Raw genomic sequence first — 19,430 nt, 5'->3', positions numbered from 1 at the left:
GGAGATCCTAAACACACTAGGATCATATTTTCTCAGTTTACACCACTGAAAAAAGCACGCCAAACCCTATAGTAAACCTGGGCAGAAGAAGGCTTTCGTGCCCTCATCATGGTCTTTATAACTGGCTTTGACAATCCTTTGGCTCTTAAAACGGAGGCCTCAAGAGCCATGCCGTCAAAGCTAACCGAGGGAGATCCGGATACCAGCAGGGACCCTGTAGCAGCAGATCTCGCCTGAGAGGAAGTGGCCAAGGCGTTTCCACTGAGAGGTTTTGTAGATCGGTGAACCAATGGCGCCTGGGCCAAGCAGGGGCTATCAATATCACCATGGTGTCTTCTTGTTTGAGTTTTCTGACTACCCTGGGAAGAAGAGCTAGGGGCGGAAAAAGATACGCCAGCCCGAACTTCCAGCTTACTGACAACGCATCCGTGAAGTCTGCCCGTGGGTCCCTGGTCCTGGACCCGTACCTGGCGACCTTGTGGTTGCGATTTGAGGCCATAAGGTCTATCTCTGGAATACCCCATCTGTCCACCAAGACCTGGAATACCTGCGGTGGAGAGCCCACTCCCCCGCGTCTATGTCTTGCCGACTTAGAAAGTCTGTCTCCACATTTTGTACGCCTGGTACAAAAACTGCTGTTATCGCAGGAAGATGGTGTTCTGCCCATATTAGGATCCTTGACACTTCTGCCATGGCTCCCCGACTTCGGGTGCCTCCCTGCCGATTTAGGTAAGCTACCGTGGTAACATTGTCGGACTGTACTTGCACCGGCCTGCCGTGCACAAGATCCTGGGATTGTACCAATGCCCTGAAAACTGCCCTCAGTTCCAGTACATTTATGGGTAGACAACTTTCTGCCCTTGTCCATCTTCCCTGGAAGACATGCGGGCCTAACACTGCTCCCCAACCCCGAAGACTGGCATCGGTGGAGAGGAGAGTCCAATCTGATATCCAAAACGGCCAACCCTGGTTGAGGTGGTCCGTCCGTAGCCACCAGGACAGGGACAACCTGATCTCTGGGGAGAGGTAGATCTTCTGAGATTTTATCGACCGATAATCCCTGTTCCAGCGTGAGAGAACCCACCGTTGCAACGGCCGGGAGTGGAACTGTGCGTATTGCACCATGCTGAAGGTGGATACCATTGACCCCAGCACTCGCATGGCCGCATGCACTGATACTTGCCTGTTGTGTAAAAGATTGCGTATGCGTCCCTGTAGGACCGCAATCCTCTCTTCCGGTAAATACAATCTCTGCTTTACCGAGTCCAGTCGTGCTCCTAAGTGCACCAACTGTTGTGCTGGTTGAAGGAAGGATTTCTTCCAGTTCACAATCCAACCGTGCCTCTGCAAACAAGAGATTGTCATCTCGAGATGCCTCATCAACTCCTGCGGAGACTGCCCTAGCAGAAGGGGATCGTCTAAGTAGGGCAAAACTCTGACCCTGGCGCCTGAGGGCTACCATTGTCACCGCCATGACTTTTGGTAAAAACCCGGGGGGCTGTGGACAGGCCGAACGGTAATGCCTGAAACTGAAAATGGTCCTGCCCTACTACAAACCGCAGAAACTGTTGATGGGATACCACAATGGGCACATGTAAATAAGCGTCTTGAATATCGAGGGATACCATGAAGTCCCCCGGTTCCAAGGCTAATACTATTGACTTCAGGGTCTCCATATGAAACCTGGGTACCCGTATGAACGTATTGAGGTCCCTTAAATTTAGAACTGGTCAGAAAAACCCATTTGGCTTCCGAACCAGAAACAGGTTGGAATAAAACCCTTTTTGAACCTGTTCCTGTGGCACTCAGACAATCACCCCTGTCTTCAACAGGGAGAGAACAGCTTGCTGTATAGCCAATGCTTTCGCCGACCCCACAGGCAGGGGTACGGAAAAAAACCTTTGGGGCAGACTTCTCCAAAACGTTAGGGCATAACCCTGGGAAACTTTCCCGAACCCAGGCATCTGTTGTTGTGAGACGCCAGACGCTTGAAAACCGAAGAAGTCTGCCTCCTACCCTGGGATCCCCCAGGGGGAGGCCCGTCCCATCAGGCCACTGTTTTATCCTGTGGCTTGGAACCCGGGCGTTTGGTTTGCCAGGGCTTTTTAGGTGATGGCTTTCTACCAACACCTGCTCTACCAAAAGACTGCTCTCTGACCTTTGCCTGAGGCCGAAAGGTACGAAAGGAAGAAGACCTTTGTCTAGACCCTGATGCTGAGGGTAACCCAGCAGCCTTAGAGGCTGCCACCGAGGCTACAATTTTGTCCAATTCTGAACCGAAAAGGACTCCACCTGTGAAGGGTAGAGACTCTAAGGCCCTCTTGGATCCTGAATCAGCCTTCCAATCTCTTAACTATAATGCTCTACGAGCGACCACAGAGGCTGCTGAAGCTCTGGCAGACAATATTCCTGCTTCTAGAGCTGCCTCTCCAAGGTAAGAAGAAGCCTCATTCACATAGTAAACTATATCCTGCTGTTCTTTGGACAACTCAGGTAAGGACTCAGCCAAAGCCTTCATCCATTCTTCTATGGCTCTAGCCACCCAGGCTGTAGCCATTGCCAGCCGGGTAGCTGCCCCTGAGATTGAAAAAATCGTCTTAAAGCAACCCTCCAGCCTCCTACCAGTAGGATGTTTAAGGGAACAGGCTGAAGGTACTGGTAAAGTGGAAGACTTCATTAAATGTACCACATACGTATCTACTGATGGTGGAACCTCCCATTTAGAACACTGCTGAGAAGAAAACGGATATAAAGCCGAAATCTTTTTAGCCACATGGAACCTCTTGTCCGGAGCTTTCCAAGCTTCGCCCAAAAGTTCCAATAAATGCTCCGACTCGGGAAACTCCGCTTTGACCACCCTCTGGCGTTTAAACACCGGAGCCTTCTTATGTATAGGCTCTGCCTCCTCGATATTCAAAACCACTTTGACCGCCCTAATTAAGAATGGGACATCAGCCACTGGGAAAAGATCCCCCTCTTCTGTGGAGAGAGATCCCTGAGAGGATACTTCATCCTCCTCAGAAGACAAATCAGAATCTGTGTCCTGACTTGCCTGCGCAGCCAAACGCCTTCTAGCTTTTGGCTGTACAGGTTTGGCCAACTGAGGCGGTTGCTGAAAAGTCAAAGATGACGAAGGGCCTGCTTGCCCATGCGCATACATATCCATCCAAAATGGCAACATAGGAGGCATAAATACAGCTGGCTGCAATTGCTGCTGAACTTTCATCCCCGGAGCAGCTGGAACTAGCAATCTTTCGGCCACCTGGGCCATGATCTGGGAAAAAGCAGCACAAGGGGGTTCCTGACCCGATGGCGGCAAATTTGATTGCTGTGGAGACTCTCTAAAACAGCGAACACATAAGCCATTTTGCACAAAATCCTGAGAGGACAAACCTGCCTTACAGGCTACACATGATATCAAAAGAGAGGCCTCAGCCACCTGCCTTTCAGAATCTTTTGACATATATATAGAATTTACACTTTAAAATATATGTGACCCCACCCCACACACCGGCTGCAGGGAAAGAAACGGTAATGAAATGTAAGCAGTACATACACACAGTTTCACAGGTCACAAACAATGCATATATACTTAGCAGAGTCTATTCAATTTGCTTAGGCTCCCATGCACTATAATTAGCAAAGCCTAGTAGCATATATGGAGCTTCTGTATAAATGATCCCAGAGGAGAAGTATACAGGGAGACTGACCCAATGCTTCCTGAGCAACAGCCATAGAGAGCACTGAGTGTGGTGTGTAGCTGACTCAAATAGGAAGCTGGGTGGAGCAACCCAAAGGCGGGACCTCAGGAGGGCCGTAGTTCGGGTTGGGGGAGGGGCCGCCAGGGAAACATACCTCCCCTATGCTGCATGGACCACCCGGCAACTGACATGGCCGCCGCCATACTTCCCCCCCCCCCCCCCCCCCCCCCGGCTGCAAGACTTTACATCCCGGTGGTCCTCTGAAAGCAGACCCAGGTAGACTGGCTGCCCACACAGCAGGCCCCCGGCCAGTCTCTATGCCGGAGGACGGACCACTTGTGACCGTGGCGTCAGCGGCCGCCCATGGTCCTGCTCACCTGCATCCCAGTCGCAGTCCAGAGTCTAAGCCCCTGCTGAAAGCACTAGCCGAGACTAGCATTGCGGCGCCGGCGGGGGTAGATGAAGCAGGGACCCGTGCGTTTATTGACGCATGGTTCCCCAGGGAACACGTGCCACCTGCTTTAAAGTAAATAATAAAAAAAAAAAAAACTAGGTCTTCAGGACTGCTCCAGCAGTCCCACTGTTAGTGTGGTGCCTTCTCGCACCAAACAGAACAACTGACGTCCTGTGACCAGGGGTGGGGTATATGGGGGAGGACCTAGTGCATCCTGGGAGCTGAGAGCTTGGATTAACTGTTTGGTGCCTGGATGAATAAACCATAAACCCCAATGTGATGGCTGTGGACCCCATGGACCCCGAAGAAGAAAAGCCGTACACTTCATAGAGCTGGGCTTTATGGAAGAGTGGCCAGAAAATAGCCATTACTTAGTGATAAAAATAAGAAGACACGATTTGAGTTTGCCAAAAGGCATGTGGGCAACTCCCCAAATGTATGGAGGAAGGTGCTCTGGTCACATGAGACTAAAATGTAACTTTTCGGCCACCAAGGAAAACGCTATGTCTGGCGCAAACCCAACACATCCCATCACCCCAAGAACACCATCTCCACAGTGAAACATGGTGGTGGCATCATGCTGTGGGGATGCTTTTCAGCAGCAAGGACTGGGAAATTGATTTGAGTCGAGGGAAAGATGGATGGTGCTAAATACAGGGATATTCTTAAGCAAAACCTATTTCAGTTTGCCTGTGATTTAACACTGGGACGGAGGTTCACCTTCCAGCAGGACAATGACCCAAGCATACTGCTAAAGCAACACTCCAGTGGTTAAGGGGAAACATTTAAATGTGTTGGAATGGCCTAGTCAAAGCCGAGATCTCAATCCAATTGGGAATCTGTGGTCAGACTTGAAGATTGCTGTTCGCAAGCGGAAACCATCCAAAATGAAGGACCTGGCCTTGAGGAATGGGCAAAAATCCTAGGGGCAAGATGTGGCAAGCTCATAGAGACTTATTCAAAGCAATTTGCAGCTGTAATTGCCACAAAAGGTGGCTCAACAAAGTATTGACCTTAGGGGGGTGAATAGTCATGCACGCTGAAGTTTTCTGTTATGTTGTCCTAAATGCTGTTTGATTCACAATATAAAAAAATCAAAACTTCACAGTTGTAGGCATGTTCTGTGAATGAAATGATGCACACCTTCACACAATCCATTTCAATTCCAGGTTGTGAGGCAACAAAACATGAAATATGCAAAGGGGGGGGGGGTGGAGGTGAATACTTTTGCAAGACTGTGTGTGTGTGTGTGTGTGTGTGTGTGTGTGTATAATATATACAGTCAGGTGCATAAATATTGGGACATTGACCGAATTTTCATATTTTGGCCTCTATTCACCACCACAATGGCTTTGAAATGAAACAAACAAGATGTGCTTTAACTGCAGACTTTCAGATTTAATTTGAGGGTAATTACATCCAAATCAGGTGAACGGTGTAGGAATTACAACGGTTTCTATATGTGCCTACCACTTTTTAAGGGGCCAAAAGTAATGGGACTATCAACTCAAAAGCTATTTCATGGACAGGTGTGGGCTATTCCCTCATTATTTCATTATCAATTAAGCAGGTAAAAGGTCTGGAGTTGATTCTAGGTGTGACATTTGCTTTTGGAATCAGTTGCTGTTGACTCTCAATATGAGACCCAAAGAGCTGTCACTGTCAGTGAAGCAAGCCATCATTAGGCTGAAAAATCAAATCAAACCCATCAGAGAGATAGCAAAAACATTAGGTGTGGCCAAATCAACTGTTTGGAACATTCTTAAAAAGAAAGAACGCACCGGAGAGCTCAGCAACACCAAAAGGCCCGGAAGACCACAGAAAACAACTGTGGTGGATGACAGAAGAATTATTTCCCTGGTGAAGAAAAACACCTTCACAACAGTTGGCCAAATCAAGCACACTCTCCAGGAGGTAGGTGTATATGTGTCAAAGTCAACAATCAAGAGAAGACTTCACAAGAGTGAATATAGAGGGTTCACCACAAGATGTAAACCATTGGTGAGCCTCAAAAACAGGAAGACCAGATTAGAGTTTGCCAAACAACATCTAAAAAAGCCATTACAGTTCTGGAACAACATCCTATGGACAGATGAGACAAATATCAACTTGTACCAGAGTGATGGGAAGAGAAGAGTGTGGAGAAGGAAAGGAACTGCTCATGATCTAAAACATACCACCTCATCAGTGAAGCATGGTGGTGGTAAGGTCATGGCGTGGGCATGTATGGCTGCCAATGGAACTGGTTCCCTTGTATTTATTGATGATGTGACTGCTGACAAAAGCAGCAGAATTAATTCTGAAGTGTTTCGGGCAATATTATATGCTCCTATTCAGTCAAATGCTTCAGAACTCATTGGACGGCGCTTCACAGTGCAGATGGACACTGACCCATAGCATACTGCAAAAGCAACCAAAGAGTTTTTTAAGGCTAAAAAGTGGAATGTTATGCAATGGCCAAGTCAATCCCCTGACCTGAATCTGATTGAGCATGCATTTCACTTGATGAAGACAAAACTGAAGGGAAAAATGCCCCAAGAACAAGCAGGAACTGAAGACATTTGCAGTAGAGGCCTGGCAGAGCATCTCCAGGGATGAAACCCAGCGTCTGGTGATGTCTATGCATTCCAGACTTCAGGCTGTAATTGCCTGCAAAGGATTTGTAACAAAGTATTAAAAAGTGAAAGTTAGATTTAGGATTGTTTAGTTTGTCCCATTACTTTTGGCCCCTTAAAAAGTGGGAGGCACATATAGAAACCGTTGTAATTCCTACAACGTTCACCTGATTTGGATGTAATTACCCTCAAATTAAATCTGAAAGTCTGCAGTTAAAGCACATCTTGTTTGTTTCATTTCAAAGCCATTGTGGTAGTGAACAGAGGCCAAAATATGACAATTCTGTCAATGTCCCAATATTTATGCACCTGACTCTATATATATATATATATATATATATATATATATATATATATATATATATATCAAGAGAGATAGATATTGTGAGATTGATATTCTTCTTTTAATGCATACCAAATAAAAGTTTAACTTTTTTAATTACACATAGATAAATAAAAAGGCGCAAACATAAAATTAATTTGTTCATCCTAATGTATTCCACCAATTATTGTAAACATCTTCAGTAGATCCAGGAAGAAAACATTAAAACTCAGTAAATCATAGCCAAATTCCTTCCTAATCCTGTGCTGGCAATCTGTCTATTCCACGGGTCGCGTGGTATCATATATTTGTTTATTAATGGCAGTAGCCAAGGTTTCTGCTAGAAAATGTCTTCTCCTTTCCTGAATCTAGTGTTTGCTTCTACCAGTTCTTGAACAAGGTCATGGCTCAGTGTCACAGCACTTACTGTAAACAACCTTACCGGCTGAGGAGTTATGCCAAATGATGGGTATCCCCTTATGTCATAATTATAAACAGGTTACAGAGTTTGCTGTATGGTCCTTGGTTGTCCATGAAAGTCTTTATTTTTTTCATTTGAGACATAGTGGTGACATAATGCACAGGAAATAGGGTACACAAAGGCAAAATGATTGGTCCACACACCATATTTGATGCATAAAATACAAACCAGAGCATAGCTAAAACTTAAAGCACTAGATCTTTTCTAAACACATTGAGGAACATATGTATAGTGAACGCTGCAAAACTATGGAATTAAGATGAGGTTTTTGGTACTAGAAATGTGCGCGGACGGAATCGGTATGAATTACCACCCGACATGGGTGAAAATCCTGATCGTCCCCAGGTAAGTATTCACTAACTTAACCCCCCCCCCCTATCCCTAACCTCCCAGGGGGATGCCTAACCCTAAGTCCCCCCCTGGAGCCCTAAACCTAACCCTCCCCCCCCCCCCCCCCCCGCGGCTGTCGGCGCCCAGCATCACATCAATCGGGATGCCAGGCGCCGGTCTCTTGGCGTCGGTAAAATGACAGGCGTCTAGATTTAGACGTCTGTCATTTAACCCTCGCCACGATAAAGCAGTCGGGAAGCCGGCCGTCGGGATTACGTCCGCCGGCTTCCTGACTGCATACCGCGCGGACTCCCCGTGTTTTTGATTTGATTTTGCCAAAACCACTCTTAAGTGTTTTGGTACAGATTCGGTTTTGGATTTATTTAAAAATTGACAAAAACAGCTAAAACCATGTAACTTGGACGTGTTTTTTTCTATAGTATTAACACCAATAACTTTAATTTCCAATCAATTTTGCCCACCTCACAGCACCTGAAACCACGAGGAGGGTCTTAAATGCAATCCAAAACACACAAGATCTGGTTTTTAAATCTGAGTTCCGAATTGCGAGAAGACCAGAGTCAGACTCTATTCCACTTGGAACCTCAAAGCGATTTGAATCTGGGACTCTGTTCGACTTAAACCCCCAAAGTTCTTGTGTGTTCGATAATCTCAAAAACCAAATTGTGTCTAGCTACTATATATACCACAACACTGTGACCTCAAACAGACTGGTACCTATCAGGGGCACCGAGAGAGGGTGAGGAGCAGGTTCTAATTGCTGGAGGGGCCTAGGTCCGCCGCCTCCCCCCTCCCTTACCTGTCAGTGGCAGTGCCCCCCCCCCCCCTTGGATTTGCATACGGGTTCCCCCCCTTCACCCCCAAATAACCAGGACCTGGCAAGACTCACAACAACCCTGGTACCTATACCTGTATTTCGGTAATTGGTTTTACCTTTTCTGTTGCAGCATTAAGTATACATATGTATCAAGTTAGGTATAGTATGGGTCCTAGTGCTTAAACGGTACACCTGCCCTTTGATTTCTATTTTTGTGGAAGAAGCTAACTGTTCCTTAAATTAAATGTCTGAAAACTCTTCACCTCTGTGAACTAAATTAATTATCTTTTTTTAGGTACTGGCTACAGATATGTCCAAACACATGAATCTACTGGCTGACCTGAAGACTATGGTGGAAACCAAGAAAGTGACCAGCTTGGGAGTCCTGCTGCTGGATAATTACTCTGATCGCATACAGGTAACAAAAAGGAAAATTGTCTGTTTTTGGGATAAAACAATTAGCAGATTTGTGGTTATTCCTAGTCTTGGCCAAATTACAGCCAAACAAAAACATATTTAAATTTTGCATCACTGTATTTGTGGGACAGCAATTTACGCCCAATCAGCTGCCACCATTTTTCCAATCAGACATCACCTTTCACATGTAACGGTTGAAAAATCTATGTACAGTTACACTTTTTAAAGGCCAGCTAATTCTCCCTTTCCCAGCTAACTGTGCATATAGGCCCACATTGCACTCGGGTAGGGCGCTGGGAGGATTACTGGGCTCCAGTAGTGGCAGCTTCTAAGGGCCACCCCTTGGTGCAGGTGCATCCGTGACAAAAGCAGGTTTTGCGCCTGAAGCCTAGAGGGGGCGTGACCCCCAGCTAATAATCCTGCTCAGATGGGCTGTGGACTCTTTTGCTTCAGTCATGTTTTACAGTTTTTTTTTGCTTCTTATATTTATTCAAATTGTATGTACAGAAAAACAATATGTATTTCCTAACATGTTTTTGACTTGAACTTAACCTTACAAAAGTACATGTAAATATTTAGAATAGTAATCTATATTCCCCCAGACCAAGCAGGCAAATCTCATTGGCGTCTGTTAGTGTAATTGGCAGATCACTGCACACACAGGCAGATCGCAGTGATCTGCCAACTGCAAATAGAGGGCTAGATGTACTAAGAGAGAGATAAAGTACCAACCATTTGGCACCTAACTGACATTTTTCAAACACAGCCTGTAACATGACAGTTAGGAGCTGATTGGTTGGTGCTTTTTCTCTCTCTAGTATCTGATAAGTTTCGAGCACAGTGATCTTGGTGCATGTATGGTTTGCATTATGGGAAGATGGAGTAGATGTGAATAACGTATCTCTCTGCCTAGGTCCTTCAAAACATGGTCCACTGTGCAGACCTCAGCAATCCTACCAAACCGTTGGAGCTATATCGCCAGTGGACAGATCGGATCATTGTTGAATTCTTCCATCAGGGTGATCGGGAGAGGGAAAAGGGAATGGAGATCAGTCCCATGTGTGACAAGCACAACGCTTCGGTTGAAAAATCACAGGTACTCTTCAGCTGTGATAAACCCTTCATTAAAGGCAATCAGAAATCATTCTTCTTGCTGGTTGTAATATAGATGGGACAATAGGGCTGATTCTGAGTCGTGTGCTGCTGCGACCGCTTTAGCGTCTTTTGCCATAGTTGTGCCTCTGGCTTCATGCTGATGTTAGTAAAACCCCTTCCACTGGTGTGGAGGCGTGTGTCTGTATAAGCAAGGACTGGGACGCCTACTATGTGCATCTTTAGTCACAACCATCGGACTCACCATCAGAACTTGCATCTGTCCCATGCTAGGTGCAGATACTCTGTCAGAGTATGGTCTCCAATGTAAGTCATTTAGCAACATGGCTGCGACTCTCCCATAACACGCCCATAAGATAGTGCATCTACGCGCGTCACCGCAAAGGAACGCCCAGGACATTTCCAGTACAATTCTGAGGCTGTGCGTCTCAGTCGGTACTGTGACTCTACGCACACACCGTGCGCTGTGACCTTTTTAGCTTCTTAGACGCATTTGCAGTAGAAAAACCTCAAACATTTGCGTTAATATCAGCATTGTGTCCAACTCAGAATCAGGCCCAATAAGTGCTAAAATCCTGTCCTAATTGGGTAGTAACTCGCACATGGCATTCACCTCTCAGATACATCCTCTCTTATCATGCCTTAACTTTACTTATTTGTGCATATAAAAGAAAATGAAACATTCAATCAATGCCTAATAAACTTCATAAGATTGAAGTGTGTGAAGTTGCATGGTACCTGCCTGGCAGTTGTGCATTGTGCCTTCCTGGCAAAGGTTGGACATCCAGCTTACTTACTAACATGATTAGGAACTGAAGTGAGGCAGTGAGTGTACTGTACGAGCACTATATTATATTGATACTAAGGACTGTGTCATTGCTTTTTCTCTTCAGGTGGGTTTCATTGACTACATTGTACATCCTCTGTGGGAGACTTGGGCAGACTTGGTGCACCCTGATGCCCAGGAAATTTTGGACACATTAGAGGACAATAGGGAGTGGTATCAGAGCATGATTCCCCAGAGCCCATCCCCGCCCCCAGAAGACCAAGATCCCGATCGGGGGAGCTCAGCAGGAGACAAGTTCCAGTTTGAACTGACACTGGAGGAAGAAGGAGAATCTGACACTGAGCAGGATGATACCGAGAGCCCAGTTGATGAGGAAAACAGTGACTCAAAGACCCAAAACACCGATGAATCAGCCCAGGGTAGTGATGAGGCTGATCAGCCTTCTCCAGGAGACACGTGCAGGAGTGTATCCAGCAAGCTTGATCATTTAGAACTCCCATCCAAGAATACGCTAACCAAACAGAAAAGGATCTTGAACTTTGATAACCTAAAATTAACAGCGGAAAGGACGCTACCACAAAAGGACACTGGTACCACAAGGGCTGCACCCGCTAACATGGCCAAGCAGGAGACCACGGGCAAAGCAGAAGTCTGTTTGGACGAAGAGGGAAATATCACATATCTTCCATTAGGAACGTAACATGAAATGGTCACACCACTGTTATTTTATTTTTAGCCACGCACACTTTGCATTTTATTTTTGTGGAGGAGGGTTGGAATTTTTTAGGAAAAAAAAAAAAAGTATTTAAAAAGGAAAAAAAATTAATGACAGAACTGATATCTTAAGAAACAACTTCGGTGGAACTGCATGGGACATGACATGTCACTTGCTTTTATTTCATTTTTATCTTTGGCAGAGAGGCACTGACTTGCAGACCCTGTGCTGCCAGTGGGTTACTGTTCTTTTTGGTAGGAAGGAGGTGAAAAGGGAAACTATAGCTAAAATATTTGCAGTATTAGTTATTTGTAAAAGTTTACATACCCTAACACAGGCTTTTGCTACCTGTGACTCTCTAACTGCTCTTGAACTACATGACCAAGCATGCCCTGCAAGTCCTGGGATTTGTAGTTCAATAGCCAATAAGAAAGACATAGTTTGCCTGCGTCTGCCTTAACAAAACTTTCTGCTTTAATTCCTGAAGAACAACACAAGTGATAATGATGTATGTAAACGGGTACACCTATAGCTATGAATGTTAAGACTCTCATTCACATGGGGTCAGCTTGTATTTAAGTTATAGTTTTCCTCTTGTTGTCTTTGCTATGTGTGATACAAATGGTTCTAATGCAGAATGCAGGCCTCTAATGTATGAAGTTGCTTGGAAATAGATGCTAGCATTATATACATTAACTCTTCCTTTCCCCAAAGACTGTGTCTTACATTATGTATGATATATGCGTCATAATCAAATACGATATGCAGTACATTGTGTTGAATTAATCTTACATTTCTCCATCTGAAATCATATTATTCTAATATTAATTGTTTCTTCACAGGTTCTTTTAATAACTCCCTTTTTTTTCTGACTGTTCCATATTTAATTCCCTTAGAATGTATTTAGTGCTATCTCCTAATACTGCTGAGTGTGAGTAGTTCTCAGAAATGGTATATTGTAATTATATAATAACATGGCTAAGTACATGTATACAAATGATCTGTAGTCCATAACAACCACAACTGTAGTTTAATTGACAGCAGATTTTGGCACATTACCCCATGCAATGTAAACCCAATGTGTGTTTATTGACACCAACATTTAGCGGTATATTTACTAAACAGCAGGTTTTCAATTAGCTGCTTTGACCACTGAATTTAAAACGGCGTTAGTAATAAATGCTAAAGCCTGCTTGTTTTGTTTTTATTACTAATGCTGCTTTAAATCAAAGTCAATAATCCTCGGATATGAAAACTGGATCTATGAATTGAAGTGTAGTCCAGACGATAATATAACATGTTTACAGCAATTATTTGTTGTTCCAGTTCCATATATAACAATCTTTATAAAACAGTAGTTATTTCCTGGAGTTTTATAACATTCATCAAACTGCAACACATTTCATGGTGCTCAGTTGTGAAATACAGATCCATGAATATTGTAAAAACACAGGATAGTAATGACTGTTTTATAAGGATTGTTTTCTAAGGGACTCAAGCAACAAGTAAATGCTCTGCCTTTTTAAACCTGTGAAATGAAAGTTTGGACTACAATTCCTATAGCCCATTTTCTGAGTAAGAAGAGTATAACCACTGGGACACCACTAAGTTTGGAAATAATATCTACATATACAGGTCTAAAAAGGGGTGTATTTACTAAACAGCAGGTTTTCAAAGTCTGAAGGCTAAATTTGTAATGGGTAGCTCATGAGTTTGTATATACTTTCCAAGCAACTACAAACATTAGGTTGTATATCTGTTTCTCAATAAAAATAAAAACATAAAAATGAAATCGGACATAATAGAGCTTATTGCAGACACAGAGCAAAGAGACAGAAAAGATTCCCTGCACTTCAAGTTATAAGTTATACTGTTGGAGCACAAAGATCTAAACTAGTATTTAATCCCCAATATATGGACCTTGACAGAAGTTCTTGGACTGAGGTCAGTGTCACCTGGCCAAGCTTTTTTATCACCATGAGGCACAATACATGGCTGAGTGTGTCTGGGTCTATGATGGCACGGGATTAATATTGGTGTCTGCATTTGTGTATGTGCTATAAGGTATCCGAGTCGCATTCTTCTATGATACAAAGCCTCTAAGGATTATGCATAACATGGGTCTTTGGCTTTATTTTTCCATGTTAAAAACCTTCCTGATCATGGAATGTTGGGGGGAACAGGTGTTGTCTACGTGTGTAACACTCACATAGGAACACTCAATTGTCTAAACCTCAGGGTATGATGGAAATGTTGTATGTACTTATTGACGAATTGATGTGTAGCAGGCAGCTGACGGGTGTTCTTACTTTTCTAAACTCAAATGTGACGCAAAGCGGAGAGATTAATTTATTATAGGAAAACTATCTTTTCACAGTTAAGGTTAAAGCAATTGTAGCAAGTAATCATTCATGGGCTTAGAGGCCACAAAGCCAGACACTACTTTCACTTAATAAATATTACAGATATGCTTAATCTATGCTAAAATGTTAACATTTATGTTCAATCTGCTTAATTTGAATATGCAAACTTGGTTCGGAATTTGGATTGGTAGTCAGATAGAGCTTTGGTTTTAGAGTATTCTAATGAAATTCAATTGTAGAAAATACTGAAGCAACGGTAAGACCTATTTATTAAAGGGAGAAGAGCACTAAACCCAGTGCAAACAGATGTTTTTGCCGGATTTATTGTCTCTCCCTATTTATCAATCCCTTCATCCTGGGGCTCTCTGCATATTTATCAATGAGAGCGGCAGTACTCCTGTCTGTCCTCCTGTGCTCTGGATGGCGACAGCAGATAGTGCTAACAAGGAAAATGCTTATTATTCAGATGAAGCATTTTTCTTTCACATTTTTTTCCTAGCTTTTTATTTAACTCTTTATTTATTTGTTTGGTGTCTGTAGCTGAGAGTCTGAGGTCGGGCTCCAGGGGCATTCTCAAAACTGATCTGACTACTGAGCATCTCAGCTGCTTCAGCAATTTTGTATTTATTTGTTTTTGTTAAATCGCCCTGAAAAGATAGGGCAGTGATAGTAAAACCCTATTTTTGGGGCTATTTGATCAATAGACCCAATGTCTTTTATATTCTCCAATCATCATGTGTTTAGTTAATTCCAGCTACTTAAGCGAGAGCAAAATACGAACACTCTGTGCCATTTGATGGCAGTAGCTAAAACACTGCCCCATAGGGGCCTGTAACTGTTAGATCAGCTTTACCTTCCAGCAGCCAGCACCTAGCAGGAATATTGGGACACAGAGATCATCCATAATGTGCAGTGATATATATTGTGCTGCCAAGTAGCAGATTTATCTTTCTCAATAGACAGTGTTGCTGGCACTGTAAAATAAAAATGTGAATTCTTCCGTTACCCAAAGGATGCTGTTTAATGTGTAAATGTTTGTATTCAGTGCTTCATTAGTGGAAGACGTTCCATTTGGCTTGAAAAATAAGAATACCCGCAGAAGAAAAATGGGCTCCAATTTTATTTATTGTGCAAAATATTTGCTTTATTTTAGTGTATTTTGTAGTTCACTTTGAACCAAACCACATTTCTGTGCACACTTCTCTTGTCTCTGATCTAATCTTACTGTGATTTGCACTCAAAATGCTGCATTACTATAACCTTGCACTTCTCAGCAACATCAGTGTAATGATGCCGCTCAGGCAGAGGGATAAAACGCTGGGTGAGGGCTGCAGTGGGTGTTAATGGCATCTTTCCACTTCATCAGAGCAGACATTTGTGAAATAATCCTGTACAATAACCACTGACTAAGGATATCTTTTATGGGAAAACAATTATACTCTTCATAATAGGTGGTGACCAAGCTTCATCTAAATGGAATACATTTTACTGAGTAACTAGAAAGAAAACCAGGTAAATATGGAGTTATATGTTAAACAACGTGTTGTACAGTAGTGGAAATGAGGAATGTTGACAGTTTTTAGACACTACAACGTTCCCTTTATACAGTGACCGTTACACTTTTGAAGGACAAATGATGGCTGAATGTTGCACCAATGTCTGTGCTGTATGTGAGGAAGGCTCTTTAATCAAGCTGGGTTTTATTTTCCTCAGCTTCTGTGAGCTCAACAAAGATGCCTATAACACCCAATTGAAGCGGTTTTTCACAGCAGTTTGTTGGGTGGAAACTCATGAAGGTCCTTTTGTTAACAACAGATCAAAATAGGTAAGCCATAGAGGACCTAAGTGTAGAAGATGACTATGTGCCATTTATTACTGCTGCAATAGTGAACAATTGTTGATCATTATTGTTTCTAAACCCCTGATTAATAAAAGGACACTAAGATATTGAACTTCGTATTCATGCAATTGAGCTGTAAGAGGTTTACATATAAAGTACCTTTTTATAAATGAGGGCCTAAGTTTCTTTTAGAAATGTCACAAACCATATGTGTTTTATTATTTTTCTTAATAAAATACTTTTATCTTTTTTGCGTTTTGTCTAAGAATTGTTTTTGTTCCAGGGCATGTTTCATTCTTTACTAACATTATAATGCTTAATATTGAATTTCTTTTTCTGCCTTCCAAAAATTCCTATCACTCTATGGGCATAATTTACTAAGTGTTGGCTTTGGGAGAGCTTTAAACCCTACAGGACCTGCTGCGATTTCACTGTGAGATTTACCTTCAAACCACTAAATTTACAAAAGATTTATCCACTAAAGTAAATCCTCTGTTGATCGGCTTAAAAAGTCCAACCCAACAGCACTTTTGTAGTGCTGCAAAGATCCCTTAAAACCAAGTAGCATTGTTGTTTTTATTTTTGTTAATTATTTAAAAGTGTGTTTGTGTTGCCCATCCTCTCACATAAAAAAAAATATATATATATTTATATATATATATATATTTTTTTTATGTATTTATGTGTGTAAACCACACTACAGCTTGCAGCTGATAATAGCAAAATCAGGGAGACAAAAAGTCTGGGGTCCACAAGTAATTGCTGCAGCCAGCACTAGGTAGGGAAACCCATAGCATGGGGCTGTATTTGCTGGGGGGGCTCAGGTCTGCAAAAATTGCAAGGAAATACCAGCCCCATGATAATAGCACTTGGCATCTTCCCACACAGGGATAGCGGTGGGTGTGGGGTGGTAAGTCATGGTAATTTTGCCCAATTTTAATGTCAAGTTCCAGATGTCCTACCATCCAGGGTCCCCTATGATACTTTCCCTCTTTTACACGTGTATTAGTCTTTTAAATCCATTGGAGGCTGCTCTTCTTTCTAGGTAACATCCATGTCCTGGCTTGGCACAATAAACACCAAATAGAACGATGGTGATCGACCCATGAGGGACCCCTCCGCAAATGGCAGGCATAGCGTCTGTCATTCTCTTTAAAATGTATTGTTGTCCTCAGGTTAATCAAAGTGTGAGAACTGTCATTCTGATTGGTTAGCACCACGTGGGACTGTGGGAACCATGCAGCTGTTTAGACTAACTCCTTTGTCAGATGAGACTCTTATTTTGAGCTTTGTCATTGCCGCTTGATAATCTGATACAGTGGCATCCCTACCTCTTGTGACACCCGGTGCAGGTAGGGGTGGGCGTGCTTGTGGTCTTGGCCTCACCGGTGGGCGTATTTTTGTCACTCCATGAGTCCCGGAGATGCGGATTGCCCCCAGGGACCAGTTTGTTTGCAGTGCCAGCTCCCACACCTGGCTCCTGTCACTGAGTAGGAGTCGCCACTATGGTGACACCCGGGTGGGGGACGCCACTGATCTGATTATAAAGTTTATGATGGTTTAATTTAAAAAAATGGGTTTGCAAATTGCATTCTAAGCAGTAGTATTGCAGTGGTATTGATCATAGGAGCTCAGTGGAACACAAAACCACCAGGACAATGCTCAAAACATGGCAGCTTTGCAAACCTGTTGTTTGGTGAATTATGAGAAATGAAGATAACTCACACCAATGAAAAAGGAGGTTAGGAGTATGCAGCTCAAACTTTTGGAACTCGACCAACAAGTTCCTAGAAGATAGCGACATCGGGGGGGGGGGATGTGGAGGGGGAAAAAGGAAAACAAATTTAGTGTACACTGGGTGAGTCCAAAAACATATGATATATGCTCACTGATTCTTGAACATGATCAAGCCTTGAGTAATCTATTGCACAGCTACCGACTGTTGATTGCAGTTTGCACTGGTGTCTTTCAAATCTTCTGTTGGTTGTTTCTCAGGATACTCAGGAAGGTTTACAGAAAAGATAACATAGGGCCTGATTCAGAGCCGGACGCTCTGACAAGAGCGCTCGCTCTGAATCAGTGCCCTCCTACCTAAAATTGGAGCGGCCTTCTGGCCGCTCGCATAGCTGTGGGTGGCCAAAAAGATGGTCGCGATGGTCAAGACCATCGCAACCATCGGGCTTGCGACGAGACCCTGCGGTAGGGTCTCGCCGCCGCAAGCCCAGGAGTGCTTTTGGCTCTATCAGAGCCAAAAGCACTCCCACTGACATCACTAGTGATGTCAGTGGGGCCAGCCCCAGACGGTAGGCATACCCATGGGAACGCCTCCGTCTGGGCAGCAACGCCCCCGGCACCCCCCCCAAAGGGGGCATGCTGTCCTCACCATCGACAGCACGCCCCCTTTGGTGCGAGACCCATAACGACGGGTCTCGCGCATGCGCATGACGGAGCTCCCTCCGTCGTGCGCATGCGCACTAGGGCACCATCGACCGGCTTGCGAGCGGGTCTGAATCAGGCCCATAGTGTCTAATGTCACGTATGGTGAAGCCGACCAAATAAATCCTTCAAGGATCGTACTCCCCTTTATAAATGTGTTATTCGCCTTGGATATTCATTATAATCCCAATGTCCATAGGTTTAATAGTAATGGAATCAGAGCCGGATTAAGGGTACCTCATCCTGGGGCCCCCTCTATCAGGGGGTCACTCTGCCAGTGATTACAGTTTCACTGCAGCAGGACTGCACTTCGAGCTATAGGAGGCTAAAAGGGAGGTGGAGTCGGGGCAGGGGACGGAGGAGCAGCTTTTTTTCGTGTGCACTGTAAGGAGAGGAAGAGGGAGGCACTATACTGGGGGATCCAGTCAAAATACCGACAGTCTTTGCTGCTGGCGCTTAGAATGCCGGCACCAGAATCCCGGCTGTCAGAATCCCGCCGCCGGCATCCCAAAGGTACAGATGTGTCCGTATACATCTTAGCTAAAAAGACCCTCCCAGCGCCCCGAGTCCAATGAGACTTTGCTAGTGCCAGGCACCTTTTTTTTGCCTAAATGCGTCTAAGTAGCAATGAGATGCGACTAGTATGCACCATCAGACTGAGCTAGCAGAGTAGTATTGGACCTTTCGGCCCACTCCAGTCAAGTTGCGCTGCGTGGTGTATTGAGGTTAGACAGGGGTGTATCTATGAGCGCAAGTTTCGGTGCACATGGCCCCTGGGTCCAGTGGGGGCCCGCACTGCACACCCTGCACCCATATTATTTAATACTAACCTCTCCGAGGTCTCGCTTCGGCCCTGCACTAAATGGCGGAAAATAGCTGCCGGGAAAATGGTGGCCGTGCCATTTCCCCTGGCAACATGCTAAGTAGACTCTGCGCACACTCTAGTGCCCAAAATCTACTGCTGCTGCGGTCGGTGGTCAGACGTGTTAGTCTGTTACTGGCCGCCCGGGAGAGAGGA

The 19,430-nt window shown here is 44.2% G+C and overlaps 1 protein-coding gene across 1 annotated transcript in view; it reads left to right on the top strand.

Annotated features, from left to right (window-relative positions):
* Window positions 1–16,227, top strand: part of LOC148501159 (3',5'-cyclic-AMP phosphodiesterase 4C-like) — a 167,925-nt gene extending 151,698 nt beyond the window's left edge. The window contains exons 13-15 of the mRNA XM_088450876.1: window positions 9,037–9,159; window positions 10,072–10,254; window positions 11,165–16,227. Of these exons, the coding sequence (XP_088307002.1) occupies window positions 9,037–9,159; window positions 10,072–10,254; window positions 11,165–11,758 (900 nt within the window). The 3' untranslated portion in view covers window positions 11,759–16,227. The remainder of the gene's footprint in view (window positions 1–9,036; window positions 9,160–10,071; window positions 10,255–11,164) is intronic.
* Window positions 16,228–19,430: the final 3,203 nt, after the last annotated feature.

This window comes from Taudactylus pleione, unplaced genomic scaffold, assembly GCF_031769625.1.
Source record: "Taudactylus pleione unplaced genomic scaffold, aTauple2 ptg000532l, whole genome shotgun sequence".
Classification (NCBI taxonomy): Eukaryota; Metazoa; Chordata; class Amphibia; order Anura; family Myobatrachidae; genus Taudactylus; species Taudactylus pleione.
This window is presented reverse-complemented; position numbering and strand designations above follow the sequence as displayed.